This window comes from Dipodomys spectabilis, unplaced genomic scaffold, assembly GCF_019054845.1.
Source record: "Dipodomys spectabilis isolate Male_0828 unplaced genomic scaffold, ASM1905484v1 ptg000004l, whole genome shotgun sequence".
Taxonomy (NCBI): Eukaryota; Metazoa; Chordata; class Mammalia; order Rodentia; family Heteromyidae; genus Dipodomys; species Dipodomys spectabilis.
The window spans coordinates 607,777-630,217 of NW_024870681.1; the positions used below are offsets into that span (position 1 = coordinate 607,777).

Below are 22,441 nucleotides of genomic sequence, written 5' to 3' on the forward strand. Positions count from 1 at the left end.
GCATGCATGAGGCCCTGGGTTCAATTCCTCAGCACCACATAAACAGAAAAAGCTGGAAGTGGCGCTGTGGCTCAAGTGGTAGAGCACTAGCCTTGAGCTGAAGAGCTGAGGGACAGCGCCCAGGCCCAGAGTTCAGGCCCGACGACTGACAAAAGAAAAGAAAAGAAAAGAAAAGAAAAAAATCATCTAGTCTGATCAGAGAGGCTATAGCCTGAAGAGATTAAGAGTTAGTGGGGAGGTGGTGAGGGTCAAAACTAACTTTGGCCCCAGAAAGAGCTGAGTTCAAATCTTACCTCTCTCCTTTATGAGCTATGACTTCACATCTCTGGATTTAGGAATAACCATACTTAGTCTCATGGGATTGCGCTGATTAAGTAAAAGTACCTCTCTGCTCACACTAGTTGTGAAAGTAGCAAGTACAGTTTCAACATGTAGAACATACCTATGAACACATCTGTGAGACTGTGGTCCTGCACTTGCTGTAGAAACACTTCAGCAGAACCCCATTATTAATGTCAAGGCCCAATGTCCACCACATAAACAGGGCCAAGGTTGAGAAAGCAATTGGAAGGTTTAACAGGCATTTTAAAACCTAGCTACTGGGACTGCAAAGGTGGCTCAGTGGTAGAGTGCTTGCCTTGCATACATGAGGCCCTGGGTTTGATTCCACAGCACCACATGCAGAAAAGGCCAGAAGCTAGTGGGGCGCTGGTGGCTCACGCCTGTAATCCTAGCTACTCAGGAGGCTGAGATCTGAGGATCGCGGTTCAAAGCCAGCCTGGGCAGGAACGTCCATGAGACTCTTACCTTGAATAAATCACTCAGAAAACCAGAAGTAGCACTGTGGCTCAAGTGGTAGAGAGCTTGCTTTGAGCTGAAGAGCACAGGGACACACCCAGGTCCAGAGTTCAAGCCCCACCACTGACGAAAAGAAATGAAAAAGTTGGAAACAGCACTGTTGCTCAAGTGGTAGAGCACTAGCCTTGAGCTAAAGAGCTGAGGGATAGCACCAGGCCCAGGGTTCAGGCCCCATGAGTGACTAAAACAAAAACAAAAAAACAAAACAAAACAAAAACCTAGCTACCTGAGGGGCCATTTGAAAGATAGGTGGGGTTTGATGACTCCATTCTCTACTTGGCCAAGCTTATCAGCAGCATCTCAAAGAACTTTGACTGGGGAAATAAGTAAATGTGCAATATTTGTCATAATGAGAAACAACACAAAAAGGCAATGTGTGTAAAATATTCTCCTAAACACTCAATATGGAAAAAATGATATCATTATAGTCAGCTATCTCCAAATTACAAACTGATAGTTTGTAAACTTTTGTTTACAAGTCTATGTTTTATGACTAGAAATAATCGTGTAAGTGCTGAATAGATTGCCAAGATGGCTCCTGAAATTGAATTAACCAACAAGGACCTTGATAACTGCATTATACTTCCCAAGTCTTACCTACTTCCAAATGTGTAAGATACTCAAGGAAATTGTGTTTCTCAGATAACTGAACAATTGGAGACTTAGGGCTTCCAACCCCCATGAGTAAACTTAATACTCTATTAGATCAATGACATCGTGCACAAGGCAGGTTTCCATGGTTTTACATTCTAGTGTCCTTTCCAGTGCTTGTGAGTTAATGATTTTGCACCTAGAGCCATGGACTTAACAATGACTTGTCATCTTCTTTTCAACAACTCTTAAAAATGATGATGTTCACCTGGTTTCATTTCATGGTTTGGCTCCTTATTATTTGTTGACAGGACTGCTGATTGAATGGCAGGATACACTTTTGTGACCAGCCCTTCTCCCCTGCCCACAAAAAAGGTCTCAGATTTTCCGACTCAAATAAATTTCTCTCAGTAGAGATATTCTGTATGCCTCTGAAGTTAACTGAGATGGGTGGGGGAGAGGGGAAGAGTGGAGAGAGGAGACAGAGAGATGAAACAGACAGAGGAAAGAGGGAGAGAGAGATGGAGAAAGGGAGAAGGAGTGGGGAGAAAGAGAATGAGGGGGGAGGGAGGGAGGGAGAGAGGGAGGGAAGAAGGGACAGAGGGAGAGAGAGAGGGAAGGAGCTTCTATATGGCCACAGATGAAGAAGGACACTGAAACCTGTGCCAGACCTCCCTCCTCCAGCTACTTTTTCTCTGTACCCTCTACAGGAATTATCTCAGTCCTCAGTATAATATGCTATTGGGAGTGTGAGGCGTATCTTTTTTTCCTGCTTTTTCTCTGTATTCTTTGTAGGAAATATCTTAGCCCTCGGTATAATATGCTATTGAGTCATAATTTCTCATAGTAAATCACTAATGAAACAAGTCCCAGTCTAGAGATCATCTGAGCCCAGCCTGGACAAAACAGCAAGATTTTTTTTTTCAAAAAGAGAGGGAGGAAAATACAAAGGGATCAACATAATCCCCTGTATCCTATCTGACCACAGTGGAATCAAGCTAGCTCTCAATAACAAAGCATACCGCAGAAATTTCTCTAATACATGGAAATTGAACAGCACACACCTTAACAATGCCTGGGTAACAGAAGAGATCAGAGAAGAAATAAAGCATTTCCTACAACTCAATGAAAATGAAAACACCTCACAAAGAAACTTGTGGGACACAGCAAAAGCAGTCCTGAGGGGCAAATTTATTGCCCTCAGTGCCCACATCAAGAGAATGGAGACAGACCAAGTAAATAATCTCATGTTGCAACTAAAACAGCTAGAAAAACAAGAAAAAATGGGACCTAAAGCTACTAGACGAAGCCAGATAACCAAATTAAGAGCAGAGATTAACCAATTAGAAAATCAGAAAACCATAACCAAAATAAACCAAACAAAAAGCTGGTTCTTTGAAAAAATAAACAAAATTGATGGCCCGTTGGCAAGATTAATTAAAAAAAGAAGAGAGGAAACCCATATTAATAGGATTAGGGATGCCACCGGAAATATTACAACACGTACCCAAGATATCCAAACAATTCTAACAGACTACTTTCAAAAGCTATACTCTCTAAAGGAAGAAAACCTGGCAGAAATGGATACATTTTTAGAGAAATACAAGTTACCCAAACTGAGCAAAGAAGAAGTTAACCAATTAAATAAGCCAATATCCTATAATGAGATACAGGAAGCTATCAAAAGTCTTCCAACAAAAAAAGCCCAGGACCAGATGGATTCACAGCAGAATTCTATAAGACCTTTAAACAAGAACTAATACCCATACTCCTCAAGCTCTTCAGAGAAACAGAGAAGGACGGAGCTATCCCAAACTCATTCTACGAAGCCAATATCACACTCATCCCCAAACCAGGAAAAGACCCAACCAAAAAGGAGAATTACAGGCCAATTTCCTTGATGAACACAGATGCAAAGATCCTTAACAAGATTCTAGCTAACAGAATCCAGAAACACATAAAAAAAATAATACACTATGATCAGGTAGGCTTCATCCCAGAGACACAGGGATGGTTTAACATACGTAAGTCAATAAATGTAATCCAGCATATCAACAGAGCCAAGGTCAAGAATCACATGATTATCGCCACAGATGCAGAAAAGGCCTTTGATAAAATTCAACATTCATTCATGCTAAAAGCTCTGGAGAAAATAGGAATAGAAGGAACATTTCTAAAAACAATAAAAGCCATTTATGACAGACCAATAGCCAATATTATACTTAATGGGGAAAAGCTACAACCAATCCTCCTAAAAACAGGAACAAGGCAAGGATGTCCACTGTCTCCACTCCTCTTCAACATAGTCCTAGAACCCTTAGCCAGGGCAATAAGGCAAGAAAAAGACATTAAAGGGATCCGCATAGGGAAAGAAGAAGCTAAACTATCCCTTTTTGCAGACGACATGATACTATACCTCCACGATCCCAAAAACTCCATCCCCAAACTTTTAGAAATCATAAGTCACTTCGGCAAAATAGCAGGATACAAAATAAACCCACAAAAATCAGTTGCCTTCCTATACACTGATAACGCACAGGAAGAGAGGGAAATAAAGGGAGCAACCCCATTCACAATAACCTCCCAAAAAATAAAATATTTAGGAATTAACCTAACCAAACATGTAAAAGAACTATTTAATGAGAACTATAAAAAGTTAAAGAAAGAAATTGCAGAAGACACTAGGAAATGGAAAGACCTCCCATGCTCCTGGATAGGCCGACTTAATATAGTAAAGATGGTGATACTTCCAAAACTAATATACAAATTCAATGCAATTCCTATTAAAATCCCAATGACGTACATCACTGAAATACAGAAAACAGTCCAAAAATTTATATGGAACAATAAAAGACCTAGAATAGCCAAAACAATTGTAGGGGATAAAGACAATATGGGAGGGCTATCCATGCCGAACTTCAAACTCTACTACAGAGCTGTAATAACAAAGACAGCATGGTACTGGCACAAAAACAGACCCGAAGACCAATGGAACAGAATAGAAGATCCAGAAATAAATCCACAGGCCTACAGCCAGCTGATATTCGACAAAGGAGCCAAAGACATACAATGGAAGAAACACAGCCTCTTCAACCGCTGGTGCTGGGAAAACTGGGCAGCCACATGCAGAAAACTAAAAGTGGACCCCAGCCTATCACCATGCACCAACATCAACTCAAAATGGATTAAAGACCTTAACATTAAACCTGAATCTCTGAAACTACTGCAGGACAGAGTAGGAGAGACACTTGAACTAATAGGCACAGGAAGGAACTTCCTGAACAGAGTCCCAGGGTCACAACAAGTTGGAGAGAGACTCGACAAATGGGACTACCTTAAAATAAAAAGCTTCTGCACAGCTAAATCTATCGCAACTAAGCTAGAAAGACAACCAACTAATTGGGAAAAAATATTTACCAGCAATATATCAGACAAGGGGTTAACATCCTGTATATACAGGGAACTCAAGAAACTAATCCCTCCCAAACCTAACAAACCAATTACTAAATGGGCAAGGGAACTAAAGAAGGACTTCTCAAATGAAGAAATAAAAATGGCAAAGAAACACATGAGGAAATGTTCATCATCCCTGGTAGTGAAGGAAATGCAAATAAAGACAACCCTGAGATACCACCTTACCCCAGTCAGAATGTCCCACATCCACAAATCAGCCAACGACAAATGCTGGAGGGGATGTGGAGAAAGAGGAACCCTATTACACTGCTGGTGGGAATGTACACTTATACAACCACTTTGGAAAGCAGTCTGGAGGGTCCTTAGAAAGCTAAAGATTGACCTCCCTTACGACCCAGTCATACCACTTCTAGGCATCTACCCTGAACAACAGGAACCAATATACAAGGACACGTGCACCTCCATGTTTATTGCAGCACTGTTCGCAATAGCTAGATATGGAAACAACCTAGATGCCCCACCACAGATAAATGGATCCAAAAATTGTGGTATCTATACACAATGGAATATTATGCAGCCATTAGAAATGACAAAATAATGGCATTTGCAGGGAAATGGACGGAGCTAGAAGGAATCATGTTGAGCGAGGTAAGCCAAGAACGAAGAGACAAACGGTACATGGTCTCCCTGATAAGTGGATACTAAATCCAAAAGGTTAGGTGATACGACAAAACTAACAGGACTTAAGAAACAAAGAACTCCCGCTCATCTGGTTGAACCACTACTAAATATCCCCATGCTGCTGATAACAAATATGGTATATAACATATGAACACTGTTATATATTACAGACTGTGATAGACAATTTGCTCCAGGAAAGTTAGAATGAACTTGTGACTCTGAAATTATGTAATCACTTAATCACAATCAAAAAAAAAAAAAAGAACCTCGGGGAAGGGAGGGAGGGAGGGGATGGTAGGGGGAAAACAATGGAGGGGGTAACAATGTTCAAGAGGAAGTGTACTCATTACCTCACTCATGTAACTGTAACCCTCTGTATAGTATCTTTACAATAAAAAAAAAAAAAAAGAGCGGGAGGAGAAGGAAAAAGTGGAGGAGAATGAAGAGGAATAGGAGGAGAATGAGGAGGAAGAGGAGGAGAAAGAGAATGAGGAGGAATAGTGTAACAATTTGGCCATTTTTAACACTTTTTTTTTTTGGTCAGTCATGGAGCTTGAACTCTGGACCTTGGTGCTGTTCCTTAGCTATTTAGCTCAAGGCTAGCACTCTACCACTTGAGCAACAGCACCACTTCCGGTTTTCTGACGGTTTATTGGAGATAAGAGTTTCTCAGACTTTACTGCCTGGGCTAGCTTTGAACCATGATCCTCAGATCTCAGCCTCTTGAGTAGGTAGGATTACAGGCATGAGCCACCGGCATCCGGCAACACTTTTTTTTTTTTTAACATTCACTTCTCATATATACATAAAACAGCTATGGTTATCATTTGCCCTTAGTGAGAAGGCAAAGCAGAGGTTTTGAAGAAAACTTTCTGACGTTCAGAAGAATTGTTTTTCTGTATGAATGTAAGTCAGATATCTGTATCAGTCAGGATGTACTGCAGTGACAAATATGCTGCAGTGACAAATAGCACCAAACATTACAGAGGCTTAATATAACAATGATTTACTTCTCACTAACATTCCATATGCACTGAAGGTTGATTTGGAGCTCAACTCTCCTTCTAGGACCCTGGATGACAGAACAGCCATCATCTGGGATATTTTGCCCTGAAGTAAGGGAAGGAAAAGAGTTCCACAGAGAATGCCCTGCATCAGAAGTTGTGCCATTTACATTCTGTCCAGATCTAGATGGATGGTCCCAGCAGACTGCAAGGGAATCAAAATATTTAATGTACCATCCTAATGACTGAGGTAGGTCTCCATTCTTTGAGGAGGGTTATTTGAAGTATTAGCCTTTCCTGCATTTCCCACTTTTAGGAAATAGCACATTCCGATTAGGAAGAGGTTCACAAAATGGCATGGATTCTCAACTAGGGTGTAGACAGACATGACAGCCAAGTCAAAAAGCATATCAAAGCCCTAAGGACAGGAGATACTTACGACAGACTTCAGGAAAAAAAGCCCAGCCTACCTCTTGAGAATCCCTGCTCTAGAATGCTTCTTACAGATTGTTCCTACTAGTTCAAAAATGAGGAGGAGAAAGGAGATGGAGACAAAGATAATGATAAAGAGAAAGGGGAAGTAAAGAAAGGGAAATATGCGGGGTGCCGGTGGCTCACGCCTGTAATCCTAGCTACTCAGGAGGCTGAGATCTGAGGATCGAGGTTCAAAGCCAGCCTGGGCAGGAACGTCCATGAAACTCTTATCTCCAATAAACCACCAGAAAACCGGAAGTGATGCTGTAGCTCAAGTGGTAGAGCGCTAGCCTTGAGCTAAACTGCTGAGGGTCAGCGCTCAGGCCCAGAATTCAAGGCCCACGACCGACAAAAAATAAAAAAGAAGAAGAAGAAAGAAAGAAAAAGAAAGGGAAATATCTTTAAATGCTTAGAGACTTCAACAGTCAGGTATTCCAAATCCCACAAAATCCTCACTTGAAATGTACAAGCATTCTTTTATTTATTCAATAAATGTGATATGCTGGTATTGTGTTAGAGGCAGAAATGCTTGCATTAAAAAGAATTGACTTGGTCAGGTGCGGGTGGCTCATGCCCATGATCTTAGCTACAGAAATTGAGATGAGACGATCATGGTTCAAGCCAGCTAAGACAGATAAATCTGCAAGAGCTTATTCACAGCCCTTCATGAAAAGCTAGCCATCTCCAATTAGCCAGCAAAATACCAGGCTGAAGGTTTGGCTCAAGTGGTAGAGCACCAGTCGTGAGTGACAAAGCTGAGAGAATGGGGGAGAGAGAGAGAGGGAAAAAGAGGCCCTGAGTTCAAGCCCTGGTAGTATCACATATAAACAAAAACAACCAGATCCTTGGGCCCACCCAGATAATCCAGAAAAAATGTCTCCCAGTTAAAGACCTTAATTGGACCTTGTCTGCAAAAGCCCTGTGCTATGTAGGATAACACTCTCACAGGTTCCAGGGATGAGGATATGGGCCTCTTTGGGACCACTATTCTGCCAATCCTACCCATTGTGGGATTATAGTATTCTATAATATTCCATTCTAGAAGAGAGTTTTCTGTTATTTGCAGCCAAGTTCAGTCTTAACTGGAGTCAGTTCCATATCTACCTGAGGGAATCAGGGAAGGCTTCACAGGAGGAAGCATGGCCCAAACCTGAAGGATGGATAGGAAGTTCTCATATGCAATGTGAAGAGGGCATCCTAGGGAAGAAACGTGGAGAGGAATGGGTGTGCACAGTGCATTTGGAAGCAACAAGCACTTCAGTGATTGCTGGTGCATGAAGGGCATGGTGTGTGGGTTAGGGGAGGGCAAGATGAGGACACCACAGTTCACAGATGGTCTTGTACATTTGCATCTAAGGGGCTCGATTTTACTCTGTAGGTGACAGAACTATTGAAGAATGCAAGCAGAGGTGCAAAATTTGACTTGAGGTTAGCATAATCATTTGGCTTTCATGGAAAAACATAATGCAAGGCTAGAGTAAAAGCTAGAGGCAAAACAACTGGTTACCGTCATGGTTGAACCAGAGTTAAGAAACACCTAGATACTCAGAAATATTTATTGCACATTTACCATGTGCCAAGCACAATGACATTGTAAGGCTACAAAACAAGGAAAATACAGATCAGAATGAGGTCCCCTGTCACCATGCCAACCACACCCCACAGCCTAGGGCATGAAGAACAGGTGCTTATGGGAGAAGCCTCAAGTTTAACACACTGTAAATTCCTGCTTCAAATCCAGCAAGCACAGAGTGGGGTGGGGTGCAGAGGAATTAAAGTAACCCCATAGACTCCAGTTCAAAGGGACCCAGGATCAACATGTGACAGGAAAGTAAATGAAAAGACCAATGGCACTTTTAAAATGCACTAAAAACTGGGGCTAGGAAGGTGGCTCAGTGGTAGAGCACTTGCCTTGCATGCCTGAGGCCCTGGGTTCGATTCCTCAGCACCACATAAGCAAAAAGAAAAAAGCTGGAAGTGGTTCTGTGGCTCAAGTGGTAGAGCGTGAGCCTTGAGCTGAAGAGCTGAAGGACAGCGCCCAGGCCCAGAGTTGAGGCCCCTCGACCGGACCCAAAAATTAAAAAATAAATAAATAAATAAAATGCACTAAAAATTGAGAGTGAGGAAAAGGGTGACACTGTCCAAAAAGAAATGTACTCATTACCTGACATTTTTTAAAACTATGGCTGAATGCCTTAAAGAGATAAATTTTATATCTGAATTGTTACTATAAAAATCATTTTAGGCCAGGCACCGGTGGCTCACACCTGTAATCCTAGCTACTCAGGAGGCTGAGACCTGAGGATCAAGGTTCAAAGCCAGTCCAGGCAGGAAAATCCATGAGACTCTTATCTCCAATAAACCACCAGAAGACCAGAAGTGATGCTTGCCTTGAGCTGAAGCGCTCAGGGACAGTGCCCAGGACCAGAGTTCAAGCCCTATGACCGACAAAAAAAAAACTTTTAAAATCATTTTAGCTGGGTGCTGGTAGCTCACACTTGTAATTCTAGCTACTCAGGAGGCTGAGATTTGAAGATCAAGGTTTGAAGCCAAACCAACGATGGGGGGAGGTGTGTGGTAAATCAGTGAGACTCTTCAATTAATTATCACAAAGCTGGAAGTGGAGCTGTGGCTCAAGAGATAAGAATGCCAGCCTTTAAGGTTTACTTTTTTTTTCCTTTCTTTCTTTTTTATTTCCCAACCTAGGGCTTGAACTCAGGGCCTGAGTTCTGTCCCTGAGCCTCTCTGTGCTCTACCACATGAGCTACAGTGCTACTTCCAAGAGTGCCAGCCTGAGCAAAAAACCTAAGGGACAACACTCAGGCCCCAGTACTAGGGGAAAAAAAGAGGAACAAAGAATCCTATGGCTTAACACTAAGCAATCTTTGACTACTCAAGCCTCAGTTTTCTCATTTGCAATGTGAGAATGGTGGAGCATCCTTCAGGAGACTGTTCTGACTTGCAGCTGTGAGAGCAGGTAAGGCACACCACACAGTGCCTTTGCAGATGGTATGTGCTAAATATATTCTAGTTCCTTCCCTCCTGGGGGTCAATACACTTTTTTAAATGATCCTTAGCTCAGCAGCTGCAAGATATGACACGAGCTCCCAGCAACCTCCCTTCAGATAGTCTTGTCTCGGGGAGACTACAGCAAGGATCAGACAGAAAGACAGAACAGAATAGAAGTTATCACTTGCTGCAGAAAGACTGCAGACCTCTGCAGCTACACAGCGCAGCTGTGACAAGGGAGAGTAGTCACATGGAGTGCTGGTAGAGGAAGCCAGGTGGGCACACAGACTTCTGCTTGTAATTCCAGTTTATTCTACAAACAGAGGCCAGTATCCAGAGCAGCCAAATCAGCTCTGACACCTGGACAAATCCTTCTGAGTATAATGTAGCCCTGATGTTTAGAGATGACTCATGCCTCACCCTCTTTTCTATGGGGTCCTCAAAACTAGAATGAACCCAAAACAATTTTTATAATCCAAATTTTGTAGCATAGTATCCAAGGCAGTGAGGGTGTGTGTGTGTGTGTGTGTGTGTGTGCATGTGTGCATGTGTGTGTGTGTGTGCATGTGTGCGTGCATGCATGCGTGCATGCGTGTGTGTGTGTGTGTGTGTGTGTGTGTGTGTGTGTGTGTGTGTGCTGGTCCTGGTCCTAGACTCAGAGTGTAGGCACTGTCCTAAAGCTTTTTCACTCAGGCTAGCACTCTACCACTTGAGCCACAGCTCTACTCCAGCTTTTGGTGGTTGATTAGAGATAAGAGTCTCACAGACTTTTCTACCAGGGCTGGCTTCATACCTCCAGCCTTAGATCTTGACCTTTCTGAGTAGCTACAGGTGTGAGTGAGTCACCAACGCCTGGCTTGGGAGGTTGTTTCTTTCACCGAGCCTCTCATTTGTGACTATTCTAAAAGGACAAGGTACTTACCAAGTGCCTGCCACATGATCAGCCCTGTGAGAGAAAACCAAGCACAAACCATAGTCCCTGCTCTTAAAGAGGCAGCTAACCTCTTAGCTTGAGAGCAGTGCTTCCCAGTCAATGTGTAAAAGGCATTGTGCCTTGCACAGAGCAATGGTTCTCTTGTTACTTGTCCACTGGGTCAATGAATTAATAGATGACACAATAATATGATAATTGTACAGTGTGAGGCTCACTCTAAGAACCACAAGATGGGATGGAGTAGCTGGAAAAGGCTTGTGCCAGAGACTGCTAGTTGCCTCCTCCCTGTCAATTCTTCCATTTTTCCTTGTAACAGAGGGCCTGTTTTACTTGAGGTGGCTATATGCCCAGATAAAATATATTTCCTAGCCTTCCCTGTAGCTAGAGGTGATTAAGAAATATAAAGGGAGTTTTCTAAAAATGTGCCCTAAAAGGCATACCAGGAGCTGCCACTCATTCTTGTGCTTTCTTCCTGTACTTTTGTTGTTTTGTTTTATGTTACTTTTCACATAAAATCTTAGACTGTTTACTTAGGGTTGACCTTGGAACAGTCTTCCTATCTATGTCTTCTTTATAGTTGGGATGGCAGGCAGCCTAGGCAGAAAAACCCCTGAGACTCTAATCTTCAATTAACCAGGAAAAAAGAAAAAAGACAGCATCTCGCTCTGTAGGCCTGGAATTTGTGATCCTCCTGCTTCGGCCTCCCGAGTACTAAGATTACAGCCATGCACCACCATGCCTGTGACTTCAAATCGTTTTTTAATACCGCTCCACAACAGGGACCAGAAAAAAATTACTTTATCACAGCTAAGGCTAGAAATTCAATACTTTGAATTAACTTATTCAGACATTTCCACCAAACACAAGGAATTCTTCCTAGAGCAAAATCTTATTAGTCTCTGACGGGAAGAGGAAAAAAAAATCCATCAGGTTACAAAATGAGCTCTAGGTAATTTGAGCACCTCGTAGGAAATGCATTTCTCATGAAGATTAAAAAGTAAACTATCTCCATTAGCAATTTGGCAGTATAATGGCAGACCTCCCAAAGTGGAGAAATCTGGTACTGTACAGCTGGCTTAGGACAGTGTTACAGGTCAGCTTGTGGACTGACTTGAATTCCAATGCTGAGTCTATCCCATGCTAGCTGTGGGACTTTGGCAAGTTCCTTTCTCCCTCAGCACCTCAGTACCTTCTCCTGTGAAATGGGACTCATCATTTATACCAAGGCAGCTGCCAAGGTGGCTATGAAGCTAAGAGACTATCTGCTGCTCTATAACCAGAACTTTGATAGCACTGATGGTTTAGTGTTCTCTGCTTAAAACTCCAGGAAAAAGATGAGCAATGGTGACTCATGCCTATATTCCTAGCTACTCAAGAGGTAAGATATTAGGATTGAGGTTAGAAGCCAGTCCAGGCAGGCAAATCTAAGGAACTCATCTATAATCAGAAAAGGCCAGAATTAGAGGCATAGCTCAAGTGGTAGAATGTCATCCATGGACAAAAAAGGCCCTAAGTTCAAGCCCCAGTACCATTACACACACACACACACACACACACACACACACACACACACACACACACACACACACACACACACACACACACACACACACACACACACACACACACACACACACACCACAGAGGAACAATGCAGACTGTAGGACATGGTGAAGAGAGCCTAGATCTGGCTTCTAAGCCCCATCTTGATGTTGTCTGAAGACAGGCAGAAGTACATTAACTCTAAGAATCCAGTTCTAGGTTGCTGGATGTCTCTGAGACTTTAAACATTCCTTCTCCAGTATTTAACCATACTCCACCAGAAAATGGTTTATTATCTAGAAACGTAAATTTTCAACCCATTAACCAAAAAGCCAGGGAAAACTACAAAATTGGGCCACCAACATGGGCAATCTCATCCCAGAATGAAGCAAGACCTCAGTAAACACTTGCTGAGTGGAACAAACAGATGGATGAATGGACAGATGAATGAGTTCCAAGGGCTGACAAAAATAGTGAGCACTTGTCTCCATGGAGCGAAGTGTAATGCAAGGAGAAAATGCCACCCATTTAAAATATTAATGATATTCACTTTGTCGTTTAAATTGAAACCAGAACATCAGATGAATACTTTATGCCAGTCAATAGGACGCTGGGCCCTGAAAAACCACTGCTGGGCCTTTGTTATAAAGGAGAGCCTGTGACTTAGTCTATAAGAATACAGACATGCAAGCTGCAAAAGGGATGCATAACTGCTGAGAATGATCTGTCACTCAACTCCTATATCAGGGGTAGCATAGAAGCATGACAACATGCAAAAGGAAATACCAAGACTCTCATATGTGGCCATGCTGTGTGCCTAAGATGCTCAGCCGCAGGCATGGGAGAGGAAACTGAAGCTCAGCAGGTGGACACCTAGGACGTCCACTGGTGAGGAGCAGCTCCAATAGTTGATTCTGGCAACAGACTGTCAGGGGTTTGCTGGGAACTTCAGTGACACAGAAGACTCTAATAATGCACACAAAGGTATGTGCTCTGTGATTTCTACAAGCTAGATGCACTGCTTTAAATACAGTCTTGCAAGCTGGCACCAGTGGTTCACACCTGTAATCCTAGCTACTCAGGAGGCTGAGATTTGAGGATCACAATTCAAAGCCAGCCTAGATAGGAAAATCTGTGAAATTCTTGTCTCCAATGAACCATCAAAAAACACCAGAAGTGGTGCTGTGGCTCAAGTGGCAGAGCACCAGCCTTGAGCAAAACAGCTGAGGGAGGGGTGACATTGATCAAGATGTATTCATAAATTGCTTTTTTTAATGGCAACCCCTTTGTACAACTACTTGAAGATAATAAAAAATATTTTTTAAAAAAACACAAAGCTATTGTATGTCCCTCCCCCCTGGTATAACCCCTGCTTTCACTATATATGATGTTGGTATATGTGGAGGGGAAGGGAAAAAACAAATCGTTAAAACAGGGATACAGGAGGACCCATTTCAACAATGAGATGTCGTTATGTCGGAAAATGTACTTTACAACTTTGGTGGCGGGAGGGTGGGGAGGATGGGAAGGATGGGAAGGGATGGGAAGGGGAAACAAAGGAGGAGGCTACAATGCTTGATAAGAAATGTGCTCATTGGGGCTGGAAAGGTGGCTCAGTGGTAGAGTGCTCGCCTTGCATGCCTGAGGCCCTGGGTTTGATTCCTCAGCACCACATAAGCAAAAAAAGAAAAAAGCCAGAAGTGGCGCTGTGGCTCAAGTGGTAGAGCGCTAGCCTTGAGCTGAAGAGCTGAGGGACAGTGCCCAGACCCAGAGTTCAGGCCCCATGACCGGACCCAAAAAAAAAAAAAAAGTGCTGGATGACTTTGGGACAGGTCACTTAAGCGCTGGATGACTTTGGGACAGGTCACTTAAGCTCTGCAGACCTCAGGAGTCTCATGTATAAAATGGAAATAATAGTAGTATTATCTCATGAAGCTGTTGTTGCTGTTTTTTGGGGTCTGGTCGTGGGGCCTGAACTCTGGGCCTGGGCACTGTCCCTCAGCTCTTCAGCTCAAGGCTAGCGCTCTACCACTTGAGCCACAGCGCCACTTCCGGCTTTTTTCTTTTTGCTTATGTGGTGCTGAGGAATCGAACCCAGGGCCTCTGGCATGCAAGGCAAGCGCTCTACCACTGAGCCACCTTCCCAGCCCCTCACGAAGCTGTTGTATGACACAAATGAATAGGGAGGTGCTCAAGCAGAAGCTGGCAAACACAAGCTCTCAGTAGGGATTTCCTATTCCTGTTATTACTGCTTGAGAGTCAGAGATGGAGACATGTAAAAGCTGAGGGCTTGTCCACCAGGACACAGACACAAGTCTGACTTCACAGTACACAAGACTCAGCATGGCCATTCTGGCTCAGCCACTGTCTCCCATTCACACCACCACTGTCATGCCCCAATCCTAACCAGGCCCAAAAGATGCTTAAAGAGTAGGCTCAGTGAACTAGCATTCTAATTTATTTAAACTTTGATTTTGCTATCATGTGTAGAAAGAAATTCCAAAGGTGTCTTGGTTTAGAGATTTGAGAGAAAATAGTTCTTCTCCAAGAAGACACCTTTGCCTTCTTATATGAGACTTCAAAGGACTTTTTCATGGAAACACAGAGAAGGATGCAAAGCCAATTATTACCCAGTAGAATCTGCCCTTCAGTAGAGCATCTGTGGTTCATATAATCCTAGCTACTTGGGAGGTTGCAATTGGGAAGATCATGGTTCAAGGCCAGCCTAGGGAGAAAAATTCTCAAGACCCCCTTCTCAACCCACAGTTAGGTACAGTGATGTATGCCTATCAGGCTGAGCCATGTAGGAGGCTGACATTGAGAGGATCGAAGTTTCCAGGGCAGCCCTAGACAAAAAGTTTACAAGACTCCACAGAAGGAAGCTGGGATAAGCTGGTGCATATCTATAATCCTAGCTACAAGGGAATTCTAAAAAGTAGGGAGATCACAGCCAGGCAATCACTCAGGCAGGAAGCCAGTACATATCTCAAAAATAATCAGCAAGCAACAAGGCTGGAGGGCATAGCTCAAGTAATGGAGAACCAGCCTACCAAGCTAGAAACCCTAAGTTAAAACCCCAGTACCTCCATAAAACCTGCCCTTCAGTCAAGTTCTGCAGATACAGATACAGGGTATGATCACTGGTGGCGAGAGGGAAAGCATATGGACCACGTTCAACTTTTTTTTTTTTTTTTTTTGGCTCTGTCCTGGGGCCTGAACTCTAGGCCTGGGCATTGTCCCTCAGCTCTTCAGCTTAAGGTTAGCACTCTACCACTTGAGCCACAGTTCTACTTCTGGCTTTTTTTTTTTTCTGCTTATGTGGTGCTAAGGAATCAAACTAGGGGCCACATGCATGCAAGGCAAATACTCCACCACTGAGCCATCTTCCTAGCCCCCAGGTCCAAATTAAAAGAGTTTCATGAACCAAATTCCCACTCTGCACTAGGTCCTGCCCGTTGCCTAGAAGTTTCTAGAAAGAGACAATTAAGCTGAACAACAACAAATTTGTTATAGATATCCAAACTGCCTCTGATTCAGAATAGCCTGGAAGCAAGAAACTTTTGAGAGGTGATACCAAGAAAAACAGCCTATAGCCATGGTAAGTTAACTCTTTCAGCTGCTTCCTGTGTGCCAGAACCTGTATAAAAGCCCATATCTACAGTATGGGTTGTGTTTATCAGCCCATTTTACAGATGTGGAAAATAAGCTATAGAAAAGTCAAACAAGTTATTTCCAAGGACACACAAAATTGTGATTTACAGTGTATGGGTTGATTGTGTACTTTTTAGACTGCAACTCATTATGTAGTCCAGGCTAGCTTTGAACTCTTCCTTTTTTTTTTCTTGTTTGTTGTTGTTGTTGTTGTCATCTTGGGGTTTTGGAGTTTTCTTGTGTGTTTTTTTTTTCTTTATTTTTCAAGTAGGGCCCAGCCTGGACCTCAATCCTCCTGTTTACACCTCCCACATAGCTGGCTGACATGCATGAACATTACATTCAACTTGGTTAAGATGGGGTTTTGTTAACTTTTTGCCTGGCCTGGCCTGGTATCACTGTTCTTCTGATCTCCACCTCCATAGTAGCTGGGATTATAGGTGTAAGCCACCACACTAGGCCCTTGAAACTTGCCCTCACCCTTCCTCCCTCCCCAGTACTAGGGCTTGAATTCAGGGCCTCATACTCTTGCTTGGCTTTCTTGCTTATAGATGGTGCTGCTCTATATCTTGGACCATACCTCCACTTCTGGCTTTTTGCTTATTAATTGAAAATATGAGTCTCTTGGACTTCTCTGCCCTGTCTGACTCCAAATCACAATTCTCTGATCTCAGCCTCTGAGTAGGTAGGATAACTGGTATGAGGCACATAACTGAATGAGTGCTATGGAGGAAAATGATGCAGGAAATACCAAGCAAGGGTGGCCAACAAAGGCCTCATAATGCTTTCCTTATAGCACAGACTCCAGTGAGCTGCCACACACAGTGTAATCCCTCTGTCCTTCACTCTATTGCCTCCTTATACATTTGAAGGTTCCTTCTTCTAGACATGTGTATGAGTATGCATGTATGTGTGCACATGTGCATGCACATGTGCATCCATTCACTTCCTCAAGGAGGAGGTTTCCAAAGGAGGAGGTGGGGGCCTTGATGTGTCCCTGTGCATAGCTCTTACTCAAAACTTGTCCTGAAGAGGGGGCGCAGAATGGGGTTTGAAATTCAGCCCTGGTATAATCATCCAAAGCCACAAGTGCCATGCATGTGCACTGGCTGGAGTCTTTACTCTAGAGGAAGAAGAATCTTCTGTCATTGGTCTACCCAGAATGGAATCTTCAGCAATTTGTTAGCCAAGAGTCCATACGGCTTTCTAATTTGCATCAAGTGCTAGAGAGGAGACCACTCATAGAATTAAGAATCACTCATGGGAGAAAAATACAATGTGTTGAGAACACCTGACAGAGTGATTGATGTGGGTGTCTAGGGAAATGGGATAGGAGCCAGCTCTGAAGCAAGTGGGGGCCACTTGGGTAGCCTCCATTGAGAGCATTTGGAATTTGGTGCTAGAATGAAGTCTTCAGATGCTTGCTTTAAGTTAAAGAGGGACATAAAAAAAATGTTACTAGCAAGGGTGGCAAAAGCATTACCTATGGGAAAAGCAGCCAATCTTGGCTAATGAATAAGTATAATTGAACAAAACAGATGACTTGATGGACTTTCCAAATGTGCTTTTAGCATAGTGGACAGTTTTTCATTCAAATGCAAACTTGCCCAGATAAGATCTAATAATGGAGATTTTGGAACAATCCCAGCATCTGTGAAGTCTCTATTTTTTTTTTTTTTTAATCCTTCCCTGAGTGAGAAGGCATCTTAAGTTCCTGGTGGAGCTCAACCCAACTTGACACCAATGTATGTTTTCCTCATGGCTGAGAGGATGCTGAGTGTCCCTAGCATGCATCCTTTCCCACCCCACAACCCCATCTAACCTTTCCTCCTTACTCCATTTTCACTCTCTGACCCATGAAAAGCCTGGTAGCCAATCAGTCCAATACACACATGCACTTATTCAGACAATATTTACTGAGCACTGGGCAGACCACTGCAAGGAGATTCAAACACCTTTGATTAAGCGTAGGCCCTGTCCTCAGAGAGGAAAGCAGACACAAGGGGAGGCAATGGGACAGAGGCCCTCATGAAGGTCTCAGGTCATTTGCTCAACCAGTTAATTTCCCCAGGCTTCAGATTCCTCCTTTATCAAACGATGGCACTGGCTGAAGACAGGCCTGCTGGGCACCAAGCCAGCTGACAAATGACTCTAAGCCTTCCCACTCCTCTCAGGCTCTCAGGCTCCTAGGAAGCTGACAGAGACAGGGCACCCTTTCAGGAAGGGGAAGTCAACAAAAGGGGTGGTGTCATGCACCCTTCTTGGAGTGAATCTGACCCCAGCTTAACATGAAAGCCAGAGAAGATGTGAGATGTGTGCTTTCACACCAAAAAACCAGGGGATGGGGCGGTGAGGGTGGGGAAGCACTGGAGTTTGTGCAGAGGGATATCATAAGGGTGCTGCGAAGGAATGGGGGGACCTGTGAAAGGTGGCCTGGAAGTGGGGACGGTGGCGGTAATGTCCCGATGGAGAAAGAAGGCTGAGGCTTGAAGGAAAAGAGTCCTTTTCTGGGTCTGACCCCTGCCATGACCATTCTGTTTATAAACTCGCCCCACCCCCAAATTCATTTTGCACTATAGCTTGTTTTTAAGTTCCACAAGTGGCTTTAAAATAAAGAGATAAAATTTATTCCCCGGCCTCCACTTTATTCCCAGGTGCCCAAGGTTAAACCAGAGGACCCTCAAGGTCTGGAGGGGAGGGATGATGTGCGGGGGTGGGGGGTAAGAGATCTAGAGAGGGGTGTGCCTACCTGCAGAGAAGCCTTCCTCGTGGTCTGAGCTGTTGTGGCTGCAATCGCTGCCTCTCTCCGGAGAGCTGTGACTGGGCGAGTCCCGCTCCGGCACCCGCAGGAACCTCTTGCGCCCCCAATGGGTGAGGTGCTCGCGGGCCCCGCGTTTGGGGGCCTCATCTTCCACCAGAAGGGAAGCCCGACTGTCCTTGGCCTCCACCTCCAGATCTCTCCGGCGCTGCTGCCTCCGTCCCCCGGGGATCAGATGCAACCAGCGATGAGGGCTGGAAGCCCTCGCCGGCTTCTCGGCCTCATCGCGGGTTCCAAACCGATAGGGGGCCACGAGCAAGTGACCGAGGACAAATTTCTCATTCAAATCCACCATCTCGAAGTCGTGGTCACTGCTGTCTCCTCCATCGTCAGCGCCCGACGCGTCCGGCTCGCTGTCCTCCGAGCCCCGCCCCGCCCGGGTCCCCGAGGACCTCTCCTCTCCGGGTGCGTTGGCAACCGTACCATCGTGGTCGGGGAGCACACAGTCGTCTCGCGGCCTGAACAGGAGGCGAGGCTGCACCAGTTGCTGGTGGATGGCGGCGGTCAGGCTGCGCACCGCGCCCCCTCCCTCCGCCACCGGGGGCCACGTGGGAAGGTCCAGGCACACGTTGGAGGGAGGCTCGGCCTTGGCCGACACCTCTTGATCCCGACCCTTATCGGGGTCCCCGCCGCGCCCCGCTGCGCTCTCCTCCTTGCACGGCTCCCGCTCCCGCCCCGCGGGCTCCGGCTCCTGGGCCCCGGCGCCCCGGCAGTCGCCGTCTCCGCCCGTTAGGCGGCCGCCGGTTGGGTCCAGCTTTTCCCCAGCCAGGGCCGCCTGCAGGTAGGAGACTTTGAACTTCTCTTCCGCCAACACCTGTTGCAACTGCTTCAGGTTGAGTTTGCAGCGCTCCAGCTCCCGCTCCATGTCCAGCACCGACTCCAGCGTCATGACCGGTGCCTCCTGCCCTGGGAACTCGGCTTTCCAGTGGCGCTCAAACTCCTGCGGGTCCCACATGCTGGGCGCCCCGTCGAGCCTCCGCGGGGAGCCGGGGCTCCGGCGCGCCGCGCGGCCTGCTGGGGTCGCGCCCGGCTCTCCCCGCGCCGGCGCGGGCTCCTTCCCTTCCTTCAGCGTCTGACGAGAAAAAAAAGAGAAAAAAATAAATAAAAGTTTTTCCCCTTCCGCCCTCGTGCCTTTTTCTTTTTCCTCCTCTCCTTCAGGGTTTCGCCTCCCTGACGTAAGCAGCCGTCCGCGGCGGAGGTGAGGGCCTTGAGCCCGCCCCGGGGCAGCTCGCGAGGGGCCGCGGGTTTGCCCCTCTCGGCTGCGCGCGACGCCCCGCGGGCTGTGGCTGCGGCAAAGCCGCGGCGGGGGCGGAGCCTTGGTGTGTGCCGGGCCTAGGCCTGAGGGCGCGTCGGGGAGCTGCTCCGGGAGCCGGGAGCGAGCCGGCGGGGCTGCCCACCTCGGAGACGCTGGCGACGACACCCGGCCCGCGTGCACCTTCCGCGCCAGTCGTGCTGCGCAGCTCCCGCCGCAGCGTGAGGGCCGCGCCCCCCCCCCCACCTCCTTGAATGCGCGCGCGCGCGGCGCGGCCGGGGGAGAGGGCGGGGGGAGGAGGGAGCCCGGACCAGGGAGCGCGCGGGGGCGTCCCGGGCTCTCCGCCAAGGGTCATGGGCGGCGCCCAGGACCGACGCGGAAAAGGTGCCGGCCAAGGGATGTGGCGTAGTGGCCAGGACAGGTGTTAGAGACGGATCCATCGGCCATCTGCGGAGCCACCGGGTGGCCCCAGCGCGGGAATTTATCCAGCGCCTTGGACTAACTTATCCAAGATCACACAGCAGTGTCATCGAACACTTGGGATAGAAAACTGGTTTTCGAGTCCCTTTAAATATTCTCGTTACTATTCGCTGGGGCTTTTCCGGGGAGAAATGAGCAGGAGTGACAGCTACAAGTGGCTTTGCTGGAGAGTTCTGTGACTTGAAAGCTGAGGGCACTCCCGGGTTGATCATTAATCCATGGCTTCAGGGATCTAAACCTAGTAGGGGACCCTCCAATACACCTTCTCTTTAGAGCCTCGGACAACTCCCCTAGGAGGAGTTGCTGGGGAGGGGCCCAGGGGCTGTGTGGGGACTCCGCTTAGCACTGCCCCTCATTCCTGGCAGTGCTGCTCTTCCCTTTCTTTCTTTTCCAGTCGCTGGTTGAGGTCTGCTGCCTGCCAAGAGAGGCACTGATAGGATGTCTCCATGTCTGGATGTACTTGCAAGACACGGGGACCTTATCAGTAATTCTCCATTTTCTCTTGTCAAGGACAAGGACATTGATACCCTTAAAAGGCAGCAGGAAATGCTTCCTTCCCAGCTGTATGGCTTCTGCACACTGGAGCTATACTGTCCAGCCACCTGCCGTGCACCTCTCACCTGCACAATTGTCACAGTCTATCCAGCTTCGTGTATGTGTGTATGTGTGTGTGTGTGTGTGCACACGCACGTGCACACACAAACCCCACCAGTCCTGGGGTTTGTACTCAGGGCCTGGGGGCTGTTTCTTAGGTTTTTTTGCCCAAAGCTCGTGGCTCTACCATTTAAGCTACACCTCCACTTCTGGCTTTGGGGTAGTTAATTGGAGATAAGAGTTTCATGAACTTTCTTGCCCTGGCTGTCTGGGAACCAGATCCTCAGATCTCAGCTTCCTGAATAGCTAGGATTACAGGGATGCTTAGTGTTTCTTAACCTCTTAGCTCCCAGCTCACCCAGAGGGTAGAGACTGCTTTGCGCTACTGCTGCCCACTTTTTCGCCTTCCACCTACACTTTAGCCCAAATCACATGCTGTCCCCTTAAAGACCTGGCTTTCTTCATTTGTGCTTTACCCTCTTTCTTGGAACTCCTGCCTGCCAAAGACCCCTCACCCCCGTTTGTATGGCCATTAGATCCTGTGTATGCTTGTATCTTTGTTTGCAATCCTTCTGTTTTATTATAACCATTAGTAACATCTTTTGTTTCCCTCTAAGAACTGGTCATGAGCCACTTTTTGTCTCCCACTTTTTGTATTCCCTCTGTTTCTTCTAATGTCAAATAGAATTGAGTGACAATGGTAAAGGAGAAAAATGAGTAAATAGACAAATAGACAAATCCCACACCTTGTTGTTCCTGCTTAGCTTCCCTATGGTGGATCATTCTGGACTGGGTCAAATGTGCTTTCCTGAGAGGCTTCTCAACTCTGGTATTTCCTTTCTTGCCAAAGTCTATATTTACCTGATTTGCTATGAACACTTCTCCTTCTTTGTTTCCTTTTTCTTGTTTCTAACTTGGTATGCCACTGGCATGAATCACGTGTTTATCTTCATGGCAGATTGCTATAGGGAATTGGACACTCATTGTGTGTGTTGGTACTGGAGCTTGAATTCAGGGTCTGGGTGCTGTCCTTGAGCTTTAAAAAAACAAAACAAAACCCTCAAAACTAGTGCTTTACCACTTGAGCCACAGCTCCACTTCTAGTGTTTTGGTGGTTAATGAGATAACAGTCTCACAAA

The 22,441-nt window shown here is 45.8% G+C and overlaps 1 protein-coding gene across 2 annotated transcripts in view; it reads right to left on the reverse strand.

Annotated features, from left to right (window-relative positions):
• Abr (ABR activator of RhoGEF and GTPase) overlaps positions 1–19,973 on the reverse strand; it is a 207,944-nt gene extending 187,971 nt beyond the window's left edge. Inside the window, exon 1 of one of the 2 annotated variants that reach the window (XM_042691544.1) lies at positions 18,908–19,973. In XM_042691544.1, coding sequence (XP_042547478.1) covers positions 18,908–19,931 — 1,024 coding nt within the window. In that variant the 5' untranslated portion in view covers positions 19,932–19,973. The remainder of the gene's footprint in view (positions 1–18,907) is intronic. The other variant, XM_042691552.1, reaches the window with a different exon arrangement.
• Between the last annotated feature and the right edge of the window lie 2,468 nt (positions 19,974–22,441).